The sequence below is a fragment of the Chiroxiphia lanceolata genome, chromosome 4, assembly GCF_009829145.1.
Source record: "Chiroxiphia lanceolata isolate bChiLan1 chromosome 4, bChiLan1.pri, whole genome shotgun sequence".
Lineage (NCBI taxonomy): Eukaryota > Metazoa > Chordata > Aves > Passeriformes > Pipridae > Chiroxiphia > Chiroxiphia lanceolata.
Window position 1 is genome coordinate 10,222,989 of NC_045640.1, and position 14,299 is coordinate 10,237,287.

The 14,299-nt window shown below is 38.0% G+C and overlaps 1 protein-coding gene across 5 annotated transcripts in view; it reads left to right on the forward strand.

Annotated features, from left to right (window-relative positions):
- Positions 1–10,447, forward strand: part of HTT (huntingtin) — an 80,279-nt gene extending 69,832 nt beyond the window's left edge. For all 5 annotated transcript variants that reach the window (XM_032684897.1, XM_032684898.1, XM_032684901.1 and 2 more), the window contains 7 exons: positions 682–872; positions 1,416–1,530; positions 1,759–1,972; positions 2,109–2,214; positions 3,576–3,738; positions 4,358–4,518; positions 5,449–10,447. In XM_032684897.1, coding sequence (XP_032540788.1) covers positions 682–872; positions 1,416–1,530; positions 1,759–1,972; positions 2,109–2,214; positions 3,576–3,738; positions 4,358–4,518; positions 5,449–5,662 — 1,164 coding nt within the window. In that variant the 3' untranslated portion in view covers positions 5,663–10,447. The remainder of the gene's footprint in view (positions 1–681; positions 873–1,415; positions 1,531–1,758; positions 1,973–2,108; positions 2,215–3,575; positions 3,739–4,357; positions 4,519–5,448) is intronic.
- The last annotated feature ends 3,852 nt before the right edge of the window (positions 10,448–14,299 follow it).

Below are 14,299 nucleotides of genomic sequence, written 5' to 3' on the forward strand. Positions count from 1 at the left end.
AAGACTTTTCAAAGCTAACAGTTCAGAATAGATTTTGCATATGCCGGTAAGTTGTTGTAATTTAATAACAGGGAGTGAAGTATCTGATACCTGCTTGGTGTTTGAATACTAAACATAGAATTGTAGAATCATTTAGGTTGGAAAAGACACTTAAGATCATTGAGTCTAACTGCTAACACTCCCAAGTCCATCACTAAACAATGTCCCTAAAGATGGAGCCTAAGGAGGCTCAGGGGAGACCTTACAGCTCTCTACAACTTCCTGAAAGGTTATAGCAAGGTTGGGGGTTGGCCTCTTTACCCAGACTGCTAGTGACAGGACAAGAGGAATTGGCCTCAAATTGTGCTAGGAGAGGTTTAGATTGGGCTTTGGCTGTTAGGAAGAATTTCTTCACTGAAAGGGTTGTCAAGCATTGGAATGTAAGCGGTGGAGTCACCATCCCTGGAAGTGTTCAAGAAACAGCTCACAAAGTAACATCAATTTACTAGTTAATCTGCAAATCATCTCTTATCTGATTGCATTAGTCTTGTGACATTTGATTCAAAGTAGTTTTAAGCCAGGCTCTGGTTCATGCCCTATTTTTTGCTCTTTAATTTGTTCCAAGTATTGCCAAATGACAGGACTTGCCAGTATTTTGAACCACTGTTGACTTCTAATGAATACTCTTGTTGGATGTATTAGGATAAAGCTGTGGCTGAACCTGTAAGTCGACTGCTGGAATCAACCCTAAGAAGCACCCATATGCCAAGTCGGATTGGAGCTCTACATGGAATTCTTTATATCCTTGAGTGTGACTTGCTTGATGAGACAGCAAAGCAACTCATTCCAATTATCAGCGAGTATCTGCTCTCCAATTTGAGAGGAGTAGCACAGTAAGACTCTTTCCCCCTTCCCCCCTCGCTCCAAACTGTTGCATGTTTGTGTGAAGAAAAGGGTTCTCTGTTTGCAGTTGTCAGTACATTTTAGAGCAGGCCGTTGTATCAAGCAGGTTTTGGTATTTTCTTTGAAAATATCATCCAATTTTGCATTTAATTTACAGAGCAAAATGATACTTGAGGGTGAGAAAACATAGTTCAGGCTTTTGTCTCTTTGGTAAATTGTGTTCCTTAAACCTCATTTTTCTGTCAAAAGGCACACTCATGGAGTAAGACTTGCAGGATCAGTAATGAAGTTTATTTCTCCTAAACAGGTCAGGCAATGATAACTTCTTATTATGTGGCCTGACAATTTCTTGCATTGCACTGGATTTTCATGATAAGCTGTGTTCTCTTACGACATCTTGGTGATACTTTTTGAGATTTTAAAAATGGCATCAATTTAATGTGCAAAAATACTGTGTTTCTAGGATTTGTTTATAGTGTCTCTGTGACCTAGGCAACTTTGATGTGACCACTGGTGTTTTTGCTTATTTACAGTTGTGTGAATATCCATAACCAACAGCACATCTTGGTAATGTGTGCAGCTGCTTTCTATTTGATTGAGAATTACCCACTTGATGTAGGGCCTGAATTCTCTGCAGGAATTATCCAGGTATGTTGTGATGCCTCCAGTCACAGGTGTTCATGTAACCTGGGATCACCAATTAGTAGTCTTTTAACACTTGATTACTTGATTGTGGTGTAGGTATGCTTTTGGGCTTACCTTCATCAGTTCTTCTTAATATCTGATGCCATGCCATACTAGTTCCAGTGGTATGGTGCTAGAAGATGACCTAAATACACCTCAAAACCAGGCAGTTGTCTTTTTGCTTTATTTCAGATGTGTGGAGTCATGGTGTCTGGAAGTGATGAATCAACACCATCCATTATTTATCACTGTGTCCTGAGAGGATTAGAACGACTCCTCCTTTCAGAGCAACTTTCTAGGCTGGATAGTGAATCACTGGTTAAACTGAGTGTTGACAGGGTGAATGTGCAGAGCCCCCACAGAGCAATGGCAGCCCTTGGATTAATGCTGACTTGCATGTACACAGGTATTCACTTTTTCATGTGCTGAGAGACTGCCTTACTAACAGTGCTAATTTTTTTCAATTTACTGTTGTTACCAGGAGTAAAAAGGGTCTTATTTTAACATTCACGGTGAATTTGTAACAAATTGTTTTGGTTTAGGAAAGGAAAAAATCAGCCCCAGTCGTATCACAGATGCAAATCCTGGTGCTCCTGACAGTGAATCTGTGATCGTAGCTATGGAACGAGTGTCTGTCCTTTTTGATAGGTAAGAGAATAAAACATGTAAGTGGGGCACTGGGAGGGAAATGATTGTGTTCATCACTGTGTGGTCACTTCTCTATTTGACAGTTCTCATATTTAATTAATGATGTTTCTCTACTTACTATTGCTTAACAGTTACCCTCCTAGTATACACAGTAACACTGATGGAATTGCTGAAGGCAGCACAAATGTACAGGAATGTAAATGAAAAACAGACATGTCCTAACTGATACTGTGTGTTGAACAAACCATAATACTTCATAAATGTATTTTCAGCTCCCTTCAGGTCAAACTCTTAAGTGCTTTTCAGGATGTCTTCTACATAATCAAGGATATAAATCCAGTTTACAGGAAATAATCTTTCAAACCACCCTAAGAGTTTAAAACTTTTTTCCCCTTCCCCCACCCAGGGGTTGCTCTTTCCAAGGCTGTTAAGTAATTGCAGTGGAAGGGTACAGTAAAACTTCTGTATTCACATGGAACTCATTAAAGGAAACATTTCAAAACCCCTGTTTTGATCTGACAATCTCAAGCTGTCTTAAGTGACTATAGCATGTTAGATTTTGTGTAGTAGTTTGTGGGTAATGGTTTACATTTTTTCAAGTGTTCAGTGTTTTTTCCATAAAAACTGGATGAGGGTTTCACTTCTGCACTCAGTGAGAACAGAACTAGAGCAGTGCTTGAGTGCCTTTGAAAATATTACTCTGAAGAGGCAGCAAAACAAATGTGAATACTACAAGCAGAAACTAACTTTGGCAGGGAAGAATCACATGATGGTAACTTAATCTTGACATATCAACAGATACAACCTTTATTAGAAAGACTTTCCAATCGGTGTTATTTAAGCAAAATTGGCTGTAAGTTGGAATATCTTTTCCCCTCTTTACAGAGCAGCACAACTTGCTTTTCTTGTTTGGTGTATTGGTCATTCTGACCTTGAATAAAAAAATGCAAAGATGTTATGAGTGGAAATTAGTATTCTCCTTATAAATGGTCTTTTCTCTGATACCTAGGAGTAGTGATCTCCCTGTCCTTTTTTGTTCTTGTTTGGATTTTTCAGCATTCCTATTGCTAAGTCTCATCTCTCATGCAATTCCAGACCTTCAAAAAATGTGACTATTTAAAAAAAAAAAGTGGGGAGTGTAGGGGGAAGGACATACCTGTAACAACTTCTGATAGCTTTGATAGACCTCTTTGAGTAGTCTGTTACTAAGATTACATGCAGATTTGGATCCATCAGTGTTGAGAACTTGCTTATGTACAGATGAAAGTAAAATGTTCTTTCTATTGCCAATTAAACTGGAATGGAACAAGATATGTACTGGAATTCAATCATAAAATATTTTCTTTTTTATTATTTTTCAGGATCAGGAAGGGATTTCCTTTTGAAGCTAGAGTAGTGGCTCGGATCCTTCCACAGTTCCTTGATGATTTTTTTCCCCCACAAGATGTAATGAATAAAGTTATTGGAGAATTTCTGTCCAATCAACAGCCATACCCACAATTCATGGCAACAGTAGTTTATAAGGTAGTATTGATACATGTATTTTTCTTCTTAAATGTTTCAGAAGATTTCAAATAACAGTTCAGTCTAAGGGGCAAATACCAATTTTGTTAATTAAATCTAACAAACCAGTTGCAGTGTTTGAGCTGTATGTCTGTGAGATTTGTCTTCCAGACAGTATGGAGGGCTAGAATCCCCATGTCACCTGGAAGCCAAAGCCCATAGCAATACAGTTCAATCAGTGATAATGAGAAAATAAAGAGAAAATTAGTATTTCTGATCAGACTGTTGATCTCAGGGAGCCATCCCAGGTCATCTGACCTTGTGAACCCAGCAGTGAAACACCTATGGACTCAGTTGGGCTTCTATGTGTTTTGCTCTTCAGCACTTACTGGACTCATGCATCATTGGAGAGTGCATATGTTCACCACATTTGATCTGTAAAAACAGGCACCAGACAAGTCTTGCACTTCTCTATGATTACTTCAGTTTGGCACATGTGTCATGAGTTCACAAATTCTTCAGACTCAGACTCTCCAAGAATCTGGTTTGTGAACCTCAGAGCTTTATAGCTGGAGAGAACCTTTAAAAGAGAAACTAAACTTTTCCCCATGACTTTATTCTTGTATACAATATTTTGCAGGTATTCCAGACACTGCATAGCACTGGACAGTCCTCAATGGTCCGTGACTGGGTGATGCTCTCTCTCTCTAACTTCACGCAGAGAACACCCGTGGCAATGGCAATGTGGAGTCTTTCCTGTTTTTTTGTCAGTGCTTCCACCAGTCAATGGATTTCAGCAATGTATCCTAAAAAGACTGAAAGTGTGCCATTTCTAGGTAATAACAGTGATTCTGTAAAGCACATTGATAGCCTTGAAAGATAAGAGTACACAAAAAAGGCAGTTTTACTGCAGTTAGTAGTGGTGTATATTGCTTTGTGCTGTTGTACCTCAGGTATGAAGGAAAAAAAAAGAACTTCTAAAGAGATTAGAAGAACAAAGTTATCTAAAGCTGCTGCTTTAAGATCTGTTCCTTGTGACTATGCAAGATGATTGGGAAAGTCCTTACTTTGAAGGACTTTTTAAAAACTTCACCAAGATAGCACTGCTGTGACCTTTAAAAGCTTTGCTTTATATTCATTCTGCAAGATAAAATGTATTTTAAAAAAAGGAAAAAAGTCAGCAAACTCAAACTCAAGAAAAGTATCCTCTATATACAAACTGTATTTTGCAAGTGTGCCCCTGGCTGTGCACTGCAGTAAGAGTAAACATTGGCCAAAATAAATCGGAACAGCCAAAAGGCATACATAGGGGGTATTAGTGCTGGGTTTATTTAAAAACAAACAAACCCCTCAAACAAACAGAAAAATAACTGTTGTGTTTCGTGACCAGATGAAAAAGTGGCCATTTGTCATGTTTGAAACTTCCTAATGACTCTCAATCTCAGCAGTGCTCTTTGGCTCTCAGCAGTGGCTGATTGCATTGTTTGCTCCAATGGATAAAGAAAACTACTGCTAGATTGAAATGAATTTCTGGGGATTAAAAATCGTATGATGTTAATGAAGGAATTAGATTAATGTACTAGTAGTTGAATTGCTAGATGATAGTATTTTGCACTTGAACATTGTTGGTGAACTCAAAAATAAACCATGTTTTTGCAGAACAGTGTTTAAAACTGCTACACCAAAAGATGAGCAACCTCTGTCATATTATGACCTTAACTTATATTTCAGTCTTCCACATATTATCAGCAGAATGGGAAAATCAGAGCAAGTGGATGTTAACATCTTCTGTTTGGTGGCCATAGACTTCTACCGACATCAGATAGATGAAGAATTAGATCGGAGGGCCTTTCAGTCGGTGTTTGAGGTGGTGGCATCTCCAGGAACCCCATATCATCGCCTACTAAGTTGTTTGCAAAATGTGCACAAGGTCACAGCATGTTGAGCACCCTGATGTGTAGTGGAACTGCATGACTAGCGTTGGAATATGAATTATGGGGAATGCAAGATCAAGAAAATATCTGGGGTTGCATTTGTGATAAATATGGACCTGTCAGTTTTACTTCCAGCACGCACGGACAAGTGCTCTGCAGCACTGGAAATCACCTGAGAAGTCTAGTGTAGTTCTCATTGACACCAGGCACCTGTGAGTGGAAAGAAGTATGTCAGTGTTTTTCAAGTGGTGTTTGGGACTAACCTGAGACACACATAGTAGCTGTAAATACGAGCAAGTACCACATGCAAGGTAACTGGTATTCCTCTTCTTCCAGTGTTCAGCTGAAGCCACTGTGGTGCAGCCGGTAAGACACTGACAGACTGTTACTGCTGCAGTCATTAGCCAACTTCATAGTTTTATGTCCCTGTATATACTGTTGTGTAGTACAGAATAGAAATTGTTTCCTAATGTCTCTCCCAAACAAGGAAAAGAGAAAATGGCTTTTATGATTTGCACCTCCAGCATGTGATTTCTCTCTCTGGACTTTCTGATATCCAGTGGTGTATGTGTTGGTGATATCGGAGATATAGTGCACATACGTAACCACACATTTTTCTTTTTTCTTCTCAGGATTTAAAATTTGAGTACGGTATATCAGTGAAAGAAATTTTAACTTAAATATTTCTATATTATGTACAGTATGTAAAATTGTAAGATGTGTCGTGCATGAGCTGTGCTGTAATTGGAGATGAACAGAAGCCATGCTACTGAATGTCTTGACATCTGTATTGTCCTCATTTTTTTTCCCTTTGCTTGAATTCATGTTCCTTTTGGAAATCCATCTTAATGTACAGATTACATCTTGTTTTGCATCTCACTTTTTCTCAAAGTGCTTTAAAACTGGAATATGTTGATTTATTTGTCTTGAGAAATTGTACTAAGGAGGCATTCTTGTGATCCATTTTACTATAGCTTCTTTTGAATTCTTTTATTTTGAGACATAATGGTAAAAAAGAGGACTAGTTACTCTGGATCAAACTTTAAATACTTAAGAAACTGCTCTTATTTGCTGTACGGCATTTTAAGAGACAAAATGGTGCAAGCTCCCCAGTAGTCAACAACTGTTTGACCTTTCCTAACTGAGACCATGGAGTCACCTGGATTCAAACCACTTTCATGTAAACAAAGTTTTGATGGCAGTTAAGAATCAGAAGGCTGCTGTGGTCTATTTGGGGACTGGCTAAAGTGTTAAATTACACAACCTCTTTTATTACCTGTGTATACATAATGCTTTAGACACAAACAGTACAAATATCCATGAATTTCAGGACACTACACAGGGCCAGATTTAGGTTTTACTCACCACCCAGGGAATGCCATTGATTCCTAAGCTTTACATGAGGAAATCTAGCACAGCATTTGTCTTTAGTTGTATTTGTTGTCATTCTTTCATTATAGAGAAATGATACCTTGGTTCTCAGTCAGATCCTACATGTAATCTCTCTTCATTTCCTTATCACACCTTTTGGTGACACTTGGAAAAATGAGATAGTGTTGTCAGGAGGAGCATGTACTGTATGTATTTCTGTATATAATGTATATGTTGAAATTATACACATGTGACAACATTTAATGTATACAGATGTGTATATTTGTATTTATTAAACCCATGTATTTAAACTAATTCCAATCTAGACCAAAAATTGTTGCTTCTGCCCATAAATTGATTACAAAGGAATTGTCCGCTGGTGTCACTTCCTTTTAGAAACTGGTAGAGGAAATTGATAGTGTGGGCAGTAGAAACAACTGTAGATGTTGCTGTATTTAGCTCTCTACAGATCTTACTATCTAGAGCAATTATTTCCACCCTTAGTTGGGTTACTCTTCTTTCTTGGGCCACAGCACTGTGGTGATTTTTAAAGAAACTGAGCAGGATTTCAGAAAAAGGTTTAATAAAATAGATACTGTTTGAAAGTTTTTGAGTTATATTGGAAATTATCTTAATTCTGATAAAAGTCTAATTCCAGGCAGTGAGATATAATGCCCTGTGTTTTCATTAAGGGGTAGTATAGATCACGCTTCCCTTTTGTAACCATCAGTAATCGTTTTGTACTGTAAACCCACACACCAGTCAGTTTTTGTATGATATATAGTTTAAGTGAAGATATTTTTGTAAGCTATTTTCCAAAATTTAAAATAGATTTTAATATATTTTTTAAGCATCAAGTTAGTCATATTCTCACCGTATAACACTATATGTTGTGTTACAAAACTGTTAAATTCTTCATGATTTTAAGCTCCTCATGATTAACACAGACTAGCTGGTTACTTTACCTTGGGATCAGGGAGCTAGACCTTTTATGAAACTTTCCAAACCAGTTTGGGACTTGCCATAAAATCTTTCCAGCCACTGAAGAAATACATTGAAGTCAGCATGGCTGGATGAAAAACATTAGTTGTGGCAGGCTCCCTTTCCTCAAATGCCCATTGCCAGCCTTAGAGCAAATATTTGCATTACCTGTTTCAAGACAAGCTCTAGAGCTGATGCAGTCAGTTCTAACCTCACACAGATTCATTGGTAGTAATGACTTCATCTGTTTTAACCTCTCTTGGAGATTTGTCTTAGTATATACACCTCCTGTAATGTGTCCTGAGTGTCTAAAGAGGGGCACCTCCTCATAGGAAATTCTCTGTGACCTGAAGGGGAATGTAGCTTAAGGGTCTTCCTAGTGTGCAAACACACTCTGGTAGTGCTTGAGTTCTAACATTTCACTGCAGCACACTTCCCTGTCCACTTCCCAGACATGCTTGCCGCACCCTCATTTCTTTTGGAGTGAAATCATATTCAAAATCACTCCTTTCTGCTCTTAGTGACAAGAGGTGTGTGATAGGGGCAGTAGCAGCACAAGTGACCACATAGAGATACCGATGTTGGGTTTAAAGGAAATAAATATATTGCTTGTCCCTTGAGATTGACTTAATGTGAGATTTTATTTCACAGAATGTTTTTAACTTGCTGTAGACAGAAAGCTAATTCTGAAAAATCAGGCTGTTTATTTTTTCATTGATAGCAGGGTAGAAGTGTGTTTGGGTTTAAGACATACATTTGGTATTCTGGCTAAACAAAGCAAACAGCATCTTTAATGTGCTTTGCAGTGAAACTGGCTTTTTTGCAGCCTTACAAGATGAGAGGTATGGCAGGACAGGGAGCATACATGAGACAGATTAATGTTTAAAACTTCATTTACAATTCAGTTGTCAAAGAACTTACTTTACTAAATCTGTAACGTGGCCCTCCTCTAAGAACACCATATGCCAGCCAACTTGTTATAAATAGTTTTTGGGCCAGCTACCCACTGGCCCATTAAATAAAGTTTGGTTTGGGTTTCATTTCAGCGTGCCCTCTCCCTTGCACTGAGTGCAAGAGTGAGGAGTTGGAAACTACAACCCATTGTAAACCAGTTTTATTTGCAGGATTCAAAGTTTTCTTTACTATTTATGTTCTTTTCCAGTTGAAATTGAATGTGAGTTTATTTAAATCTTTTCTAAAGTGTATACTCAGATGTCAGTTCTTGCCGAAAGCATCTAGTAAATGATTGTGTGTTACTTTTGCTTTGGTAGGAATGCCTTCTCAGCACCAAGACATTGCTTTTTTCTTAAGCAGCAGCAGCATTCCGAAAGCACTGAGTAATGAGTGAACAGGTTCAGATCAAACAAAGGGAGGAACAAGTGGAACCTTTTGGGTTAAAAGTAATTTGTTGATATTTAGTAGATTTGCCTCAACAGCATTCTGTCTCACCATTCTTCTTTTTCAGTGGCTGTTAACTATATAGGAGGTTGTGTCAAAAACACTGCAAAGACAGTTCTCCAAGAGCAGCAGACCTTGTTTGTCTTAAGATTTTGTGGAGCTGTCAGGGCTAAGCATTTATACTTCCTAAATAAAAGAAATTTGAGGGTATAATGAGCAATAAATATAGCAATAAGCAGTTTAATTAAATTCAGTCATTCGGGATCTTACCCCGTGGTTGAAAGGGATAGGGTGGGAGAAGATGGGGAACTGATTGAGTACATTCATTGCATAGATCAGAATTTTTCCATGTACAATCCCAACTAAACTTTCTACTAAAGGTAGAAATCAACAAAGTGACAATGGTAGGTGCTTTGCTCTTTTAAAACAAATTTGGTTATAAGGATACAGCTGATGAAAGTTATAAGAGAGCAAAGTACTTTGCTAGTTTTTAGGTAGTTTAAGTATTCTAAAGTGAAAACAAGCTGCTGTAAAAACTAGAGTAAGCAATGTAGCAAAATTTTGGGGTAATTCATTATGTTAATTTTACCTAATACTAAGATTTTGGGTGAACTTTTTGTGCATGCTACCTAAATATTCATTAAAAATCTTGAGACTCCCACAGTCATACCCAGGAGAGCTTCTATTGTATATCAAGTTTTAGCTGTATTCAAGTAACTGGGTATAAATGCTGCAGAGCATTTGTGAAGCATGTGCTGCTTTTTGTCATGTGCATTTTGTGTGAGCTTATCATTCCCATCAGTCCGTGTATACACACCAGCAAGTTGGATAAACTTGACAAGGATAAGGTAATGCACCCTGTGGTGGTGTTTAGTTTGAGGGCGATGATGAGCAGAAGCTTGGAGCCCCAACCTGAAAAGAAATTGTACTCTAAGGAAAAGGAAAGCATATAATTTTAGATGTATGTTTAAGTTTAAAAAAAAAAAATGCTGAAAATACTGCACATTGAAACTAAAAGAAAAAATAAAATATAACTATTACTGTAAGTGATTTTTCTCTGGTTATTTATAAAAAGGTCTTGATCCATTCTTGCTAGAGTTTTTTCCCCAGTATCTCTTCTTTTCAACTACTATCAAATAAGGAGCGTTATTAAGATATGCAAAAATACTTGAACTCTCTACAAATGTAGCTACACTTCACAATCACAGTGCTCTTTGCAATTAACCAAGAACTATCACAGTTGAGCTTTTAATTGTATCTAATAGTCATGCTTGCCAAAACTTCTCTGGGATTCTAAATGAGATCAGAAAAGGCAAAATTTAAGTGTACAGCTGTATTTGTGAATGAGAGTGTATTTATCTGCAGCAGTCCTGGGGAGGGATAATGTTACACAGGAGAAGAAGTGGTTTAACTTGCCGAAGCTTGGTTTCCCAGCTGTTAGGCTGCATCTTAAAAGAAATTTCTGGGTGGTCTTGCTACTGAACACTGGAGGATCTCTTGCAATACTCAACTGCTCAGAAACATCTTGTTTTGATTAACTTTGCAGCACTTGGCTGTTCTCTGGAAACTCTGGCATAAGGTTTAAAGTAGTAGCTTAATGTAGAAAGCACGTGCTGGTTTTGTCCTTAGTCAAAATAACTTTTTTACATCTTGTTTTTCCTTGTCGGCGTCGGTAGCGAATGATCAGCCACTCTTGTCACCTTTTAGTTTAGCCGTGGAACTGAGGAACAGAACTGTGCTGGGGTAAGTTTCTTTGTCTACGGAGTTGAAGACTTGTTTAAATAATAAAGTCTTCATCTTTTTGTCACTCAGAGAAGAATACCCATTTAATTCCTGGAAATATTATCCCTAAAAATGAATTGCCAGGCACAGCGAGATGAAGCATTGCACTTAGCAGACTAGAACTTTTTAATTTACTATAACTTTTCTGCTTTCCTCACTGCCTCTCCTGTCCTCTATAGGTGTTGGGATTTTTCCCTTCTTTTTAGTCAGTGCAGCTGTAAGAGTATTGTAGCCGTCATTTGGGAATTGGCACAGCTCCACCCCAGTTACAAGACAAAAAGCTTTGATTGCTTGTAAAACTATAGCTAATTATACCATAAGTTTTGCATAACTGTTTGAAGAGATGAAAAGATTTGTAACTTGCAGGTTTGTTAAGAAGTTGGAAGTAGGAACATGAAAAAGTTTATGCAATATATAGAATGGTATTTTCTGAGCCAAACCTCCTGTTCTTCTATTGCAGCTGTAATTCTGTCTCAGTTTTGTTTCTGATCTTTCCCATGGTTTGTACATCCAAGTATGGCAGAGCAATCCTTACCCCAGGTGCTGGTTTCATATCCTTCAAACTGCAAATGTCATGGCTAGATTTTGACCAAGTGCAACCTGATTGTTTTATCTCATTATTTACCTTTTGGAGTTCTTTCAGCCAGGCCACAGTTTGGGCTCCAAGCAAAACGCATCCCCGAGGGCTGGCTTTGACCATGCACCAGATGCCTACAGAGCTGTGAGCCAGGTTAAGGCAGACCATTTAAATATAATGGTTTTGCTAATCTAGCTTATCTGGAATTACATGCATTGTAAAACTTCAAGTCAGTGTTGAAATAACATCTCCAAATGAGAATCTTAGTCTTTTCTACCCGTTTCTCCCCTTGAGGAAGAGGTACAAAGTGTGTTTTCATCCCTATCTTGGTGTTAAATGGGATTGAAGCATCTGTTGTGTGGTCTGGTGGAAATGCAAGTGTAAAGCTTTGCTAACTTAACTTTTCTTGATATGTCTTATTAATGTTTCAAATACCATCTTTGGCATTTGATTTAACATCTATGAAAATAACACAATTCATTGTTTAACTTTTGTTTCAGGCAAGTTTGGGCAGATACTCTTTTAATTATACTTTGTTCATAGTCATTTTTTTTTTGCCTTCAGAACTGCTTCAAACTAACACTGTTTTAAATGAACGCTGGATACTGCAGAGCTGGGAGGTATTTTTAAGTGCTTTCGAGGCTTCTGATCCTTACATCTTCTGGTAATGTTACTTAAGCTCATTCCTTCTCCTCCTGCCTTCTTTCCTCTGCCCTGGCTCCTAGCGTAAATATTTCACCTGGCAACTGCTTTAAAATAAAATTTGTATGTCATCAATAGGTTGGTATGTGATTAAGTAACAGAGGGTAAGACTGAGTGATCCAAAGTACCTGGAGTTTATGAATTAATTGGGGGTCCTGAAGAAGTGAATTTTAAGAAGGGGAATGAACAAATCTCTAGTTTTTTAATACTTAATGTAACAATCTAAGAATATTGTTGAGGTGTTCATCAGTATCAAAATCAAATGCTTTCACAAATGGTATTTCAATCTGTACTTTTGCTGCTTTACTGCTTCTGTGGTTCTGTCTGCACTCACTGAAGCAAGATGTTTATATACTGCAGGGTTACTTAAATGTGACCATGTGGATAATACGTGTTTCCATTGCAGTGTGATCTGATAATACTAAAAAATGTGAGAAACATGATCTGGCACCTGGGAAACATGCAGGCAGCACTAACAGTAACAGAACTGCTGCTTCTGAAAACATTATCTGGGACCAAGTTAAAATTTTCAGTGGTAAAGCAGAGACTTTATTATGCTGACAGGTTAGTTTTCCAACTCTACCACAGGCCTGCTGTGGGGTTTGAGAGTATCCCTGTGTGGGAAAGATACAGCAAACCTGGTCTGATTCAAGTTGAGTTGTCTCAGATGACAGGATTAAGCAAACCTATTTGTCTTAGATCTATAAAAATCCAAACTGCATATTATACCTTTGAAAATAATGATGAATTTGGTGATGATGGAGTGTTGTAAGAAATCTTGTTGAGTTACTGTGTTACACTTGAGAAGATTGCTGCACCATCTGTACTGGTGAAAATATGAGGGACTCAATTTGTTGCAGTAAAACTTACAGTGCTTAAACTTCTTTTGCATTTTTGCTGATGGGTTAAATATCGTCAAAGTGGTTATTAATTATTAACTTAGTTGTGAGATCTGGCTCTCCTTTGTCTGTGCTGCTTTTGTTCTGAGTTAGACTGAATTAACTCTAGATGAAACATAAATGCCAGTCCCAAACTAACAATGATCAAACTGCATTGTTCTGTGTAGCTTAATTACAAGAAAAAAAATGCGGAACAGGAGATGAAATTTATTGTTTCATGTGTACTCAGTCATGTGTTTTACTGGCTATAAAATCTCATGTAGGCAGGATAGCTTTGGAAGCTGAGTAGCATAAACAAGAATTTAGCCCTAAATTACATATTTTGAAGAGAGTTTCAAAGGCTGTTGTAAGATGGGCAGTGATGAGAGTTGTCTGACATATGCTTTTTTTCTTGTGCTTTTCTGCTCTAAAGATCCAGGATGTGATGCAGGAAGGAATATTGGATTTGTGCAGCAGCCTGGTGTGTACCATATATGAGTAAAGAACCTTTTGTCTGCTGATGGCCAGTTATGGAAAGAGAATAGTATCCATGTTTTAAAAAAAACCCCAACTTTTCCCAACCACAGGCAATTGGATGGTTCATTGCCATCTGTTGCATATCATCACTTTTTCTCTGTGCCACCGTCATCTGATATCAAGGTCCAGGCAGTTTGTGGACCTTGAGGATGTTATCTTTGCCCTTGAGACCGAACAGCTGTGGTGCACCCAAGGACAGAGAGGCACCTATGACACTTTTAAGGACATTTCAGGACAGGGCCCGGTTGACAGTTCCTGAGAAAGGGGCTGAGAGCTGAAGAGAGGGTGAGGAATGACTTCATGTGGTTTGTCTGCAAGGTACAGCCCAGGGACAAAGCAGTGACAGGAAACTTCGTCTTCTCACTCTTCACCTTCAATGGTTGTGTCCACTTCACCACAGTGTGCCTGCAAATGTTAAAAGG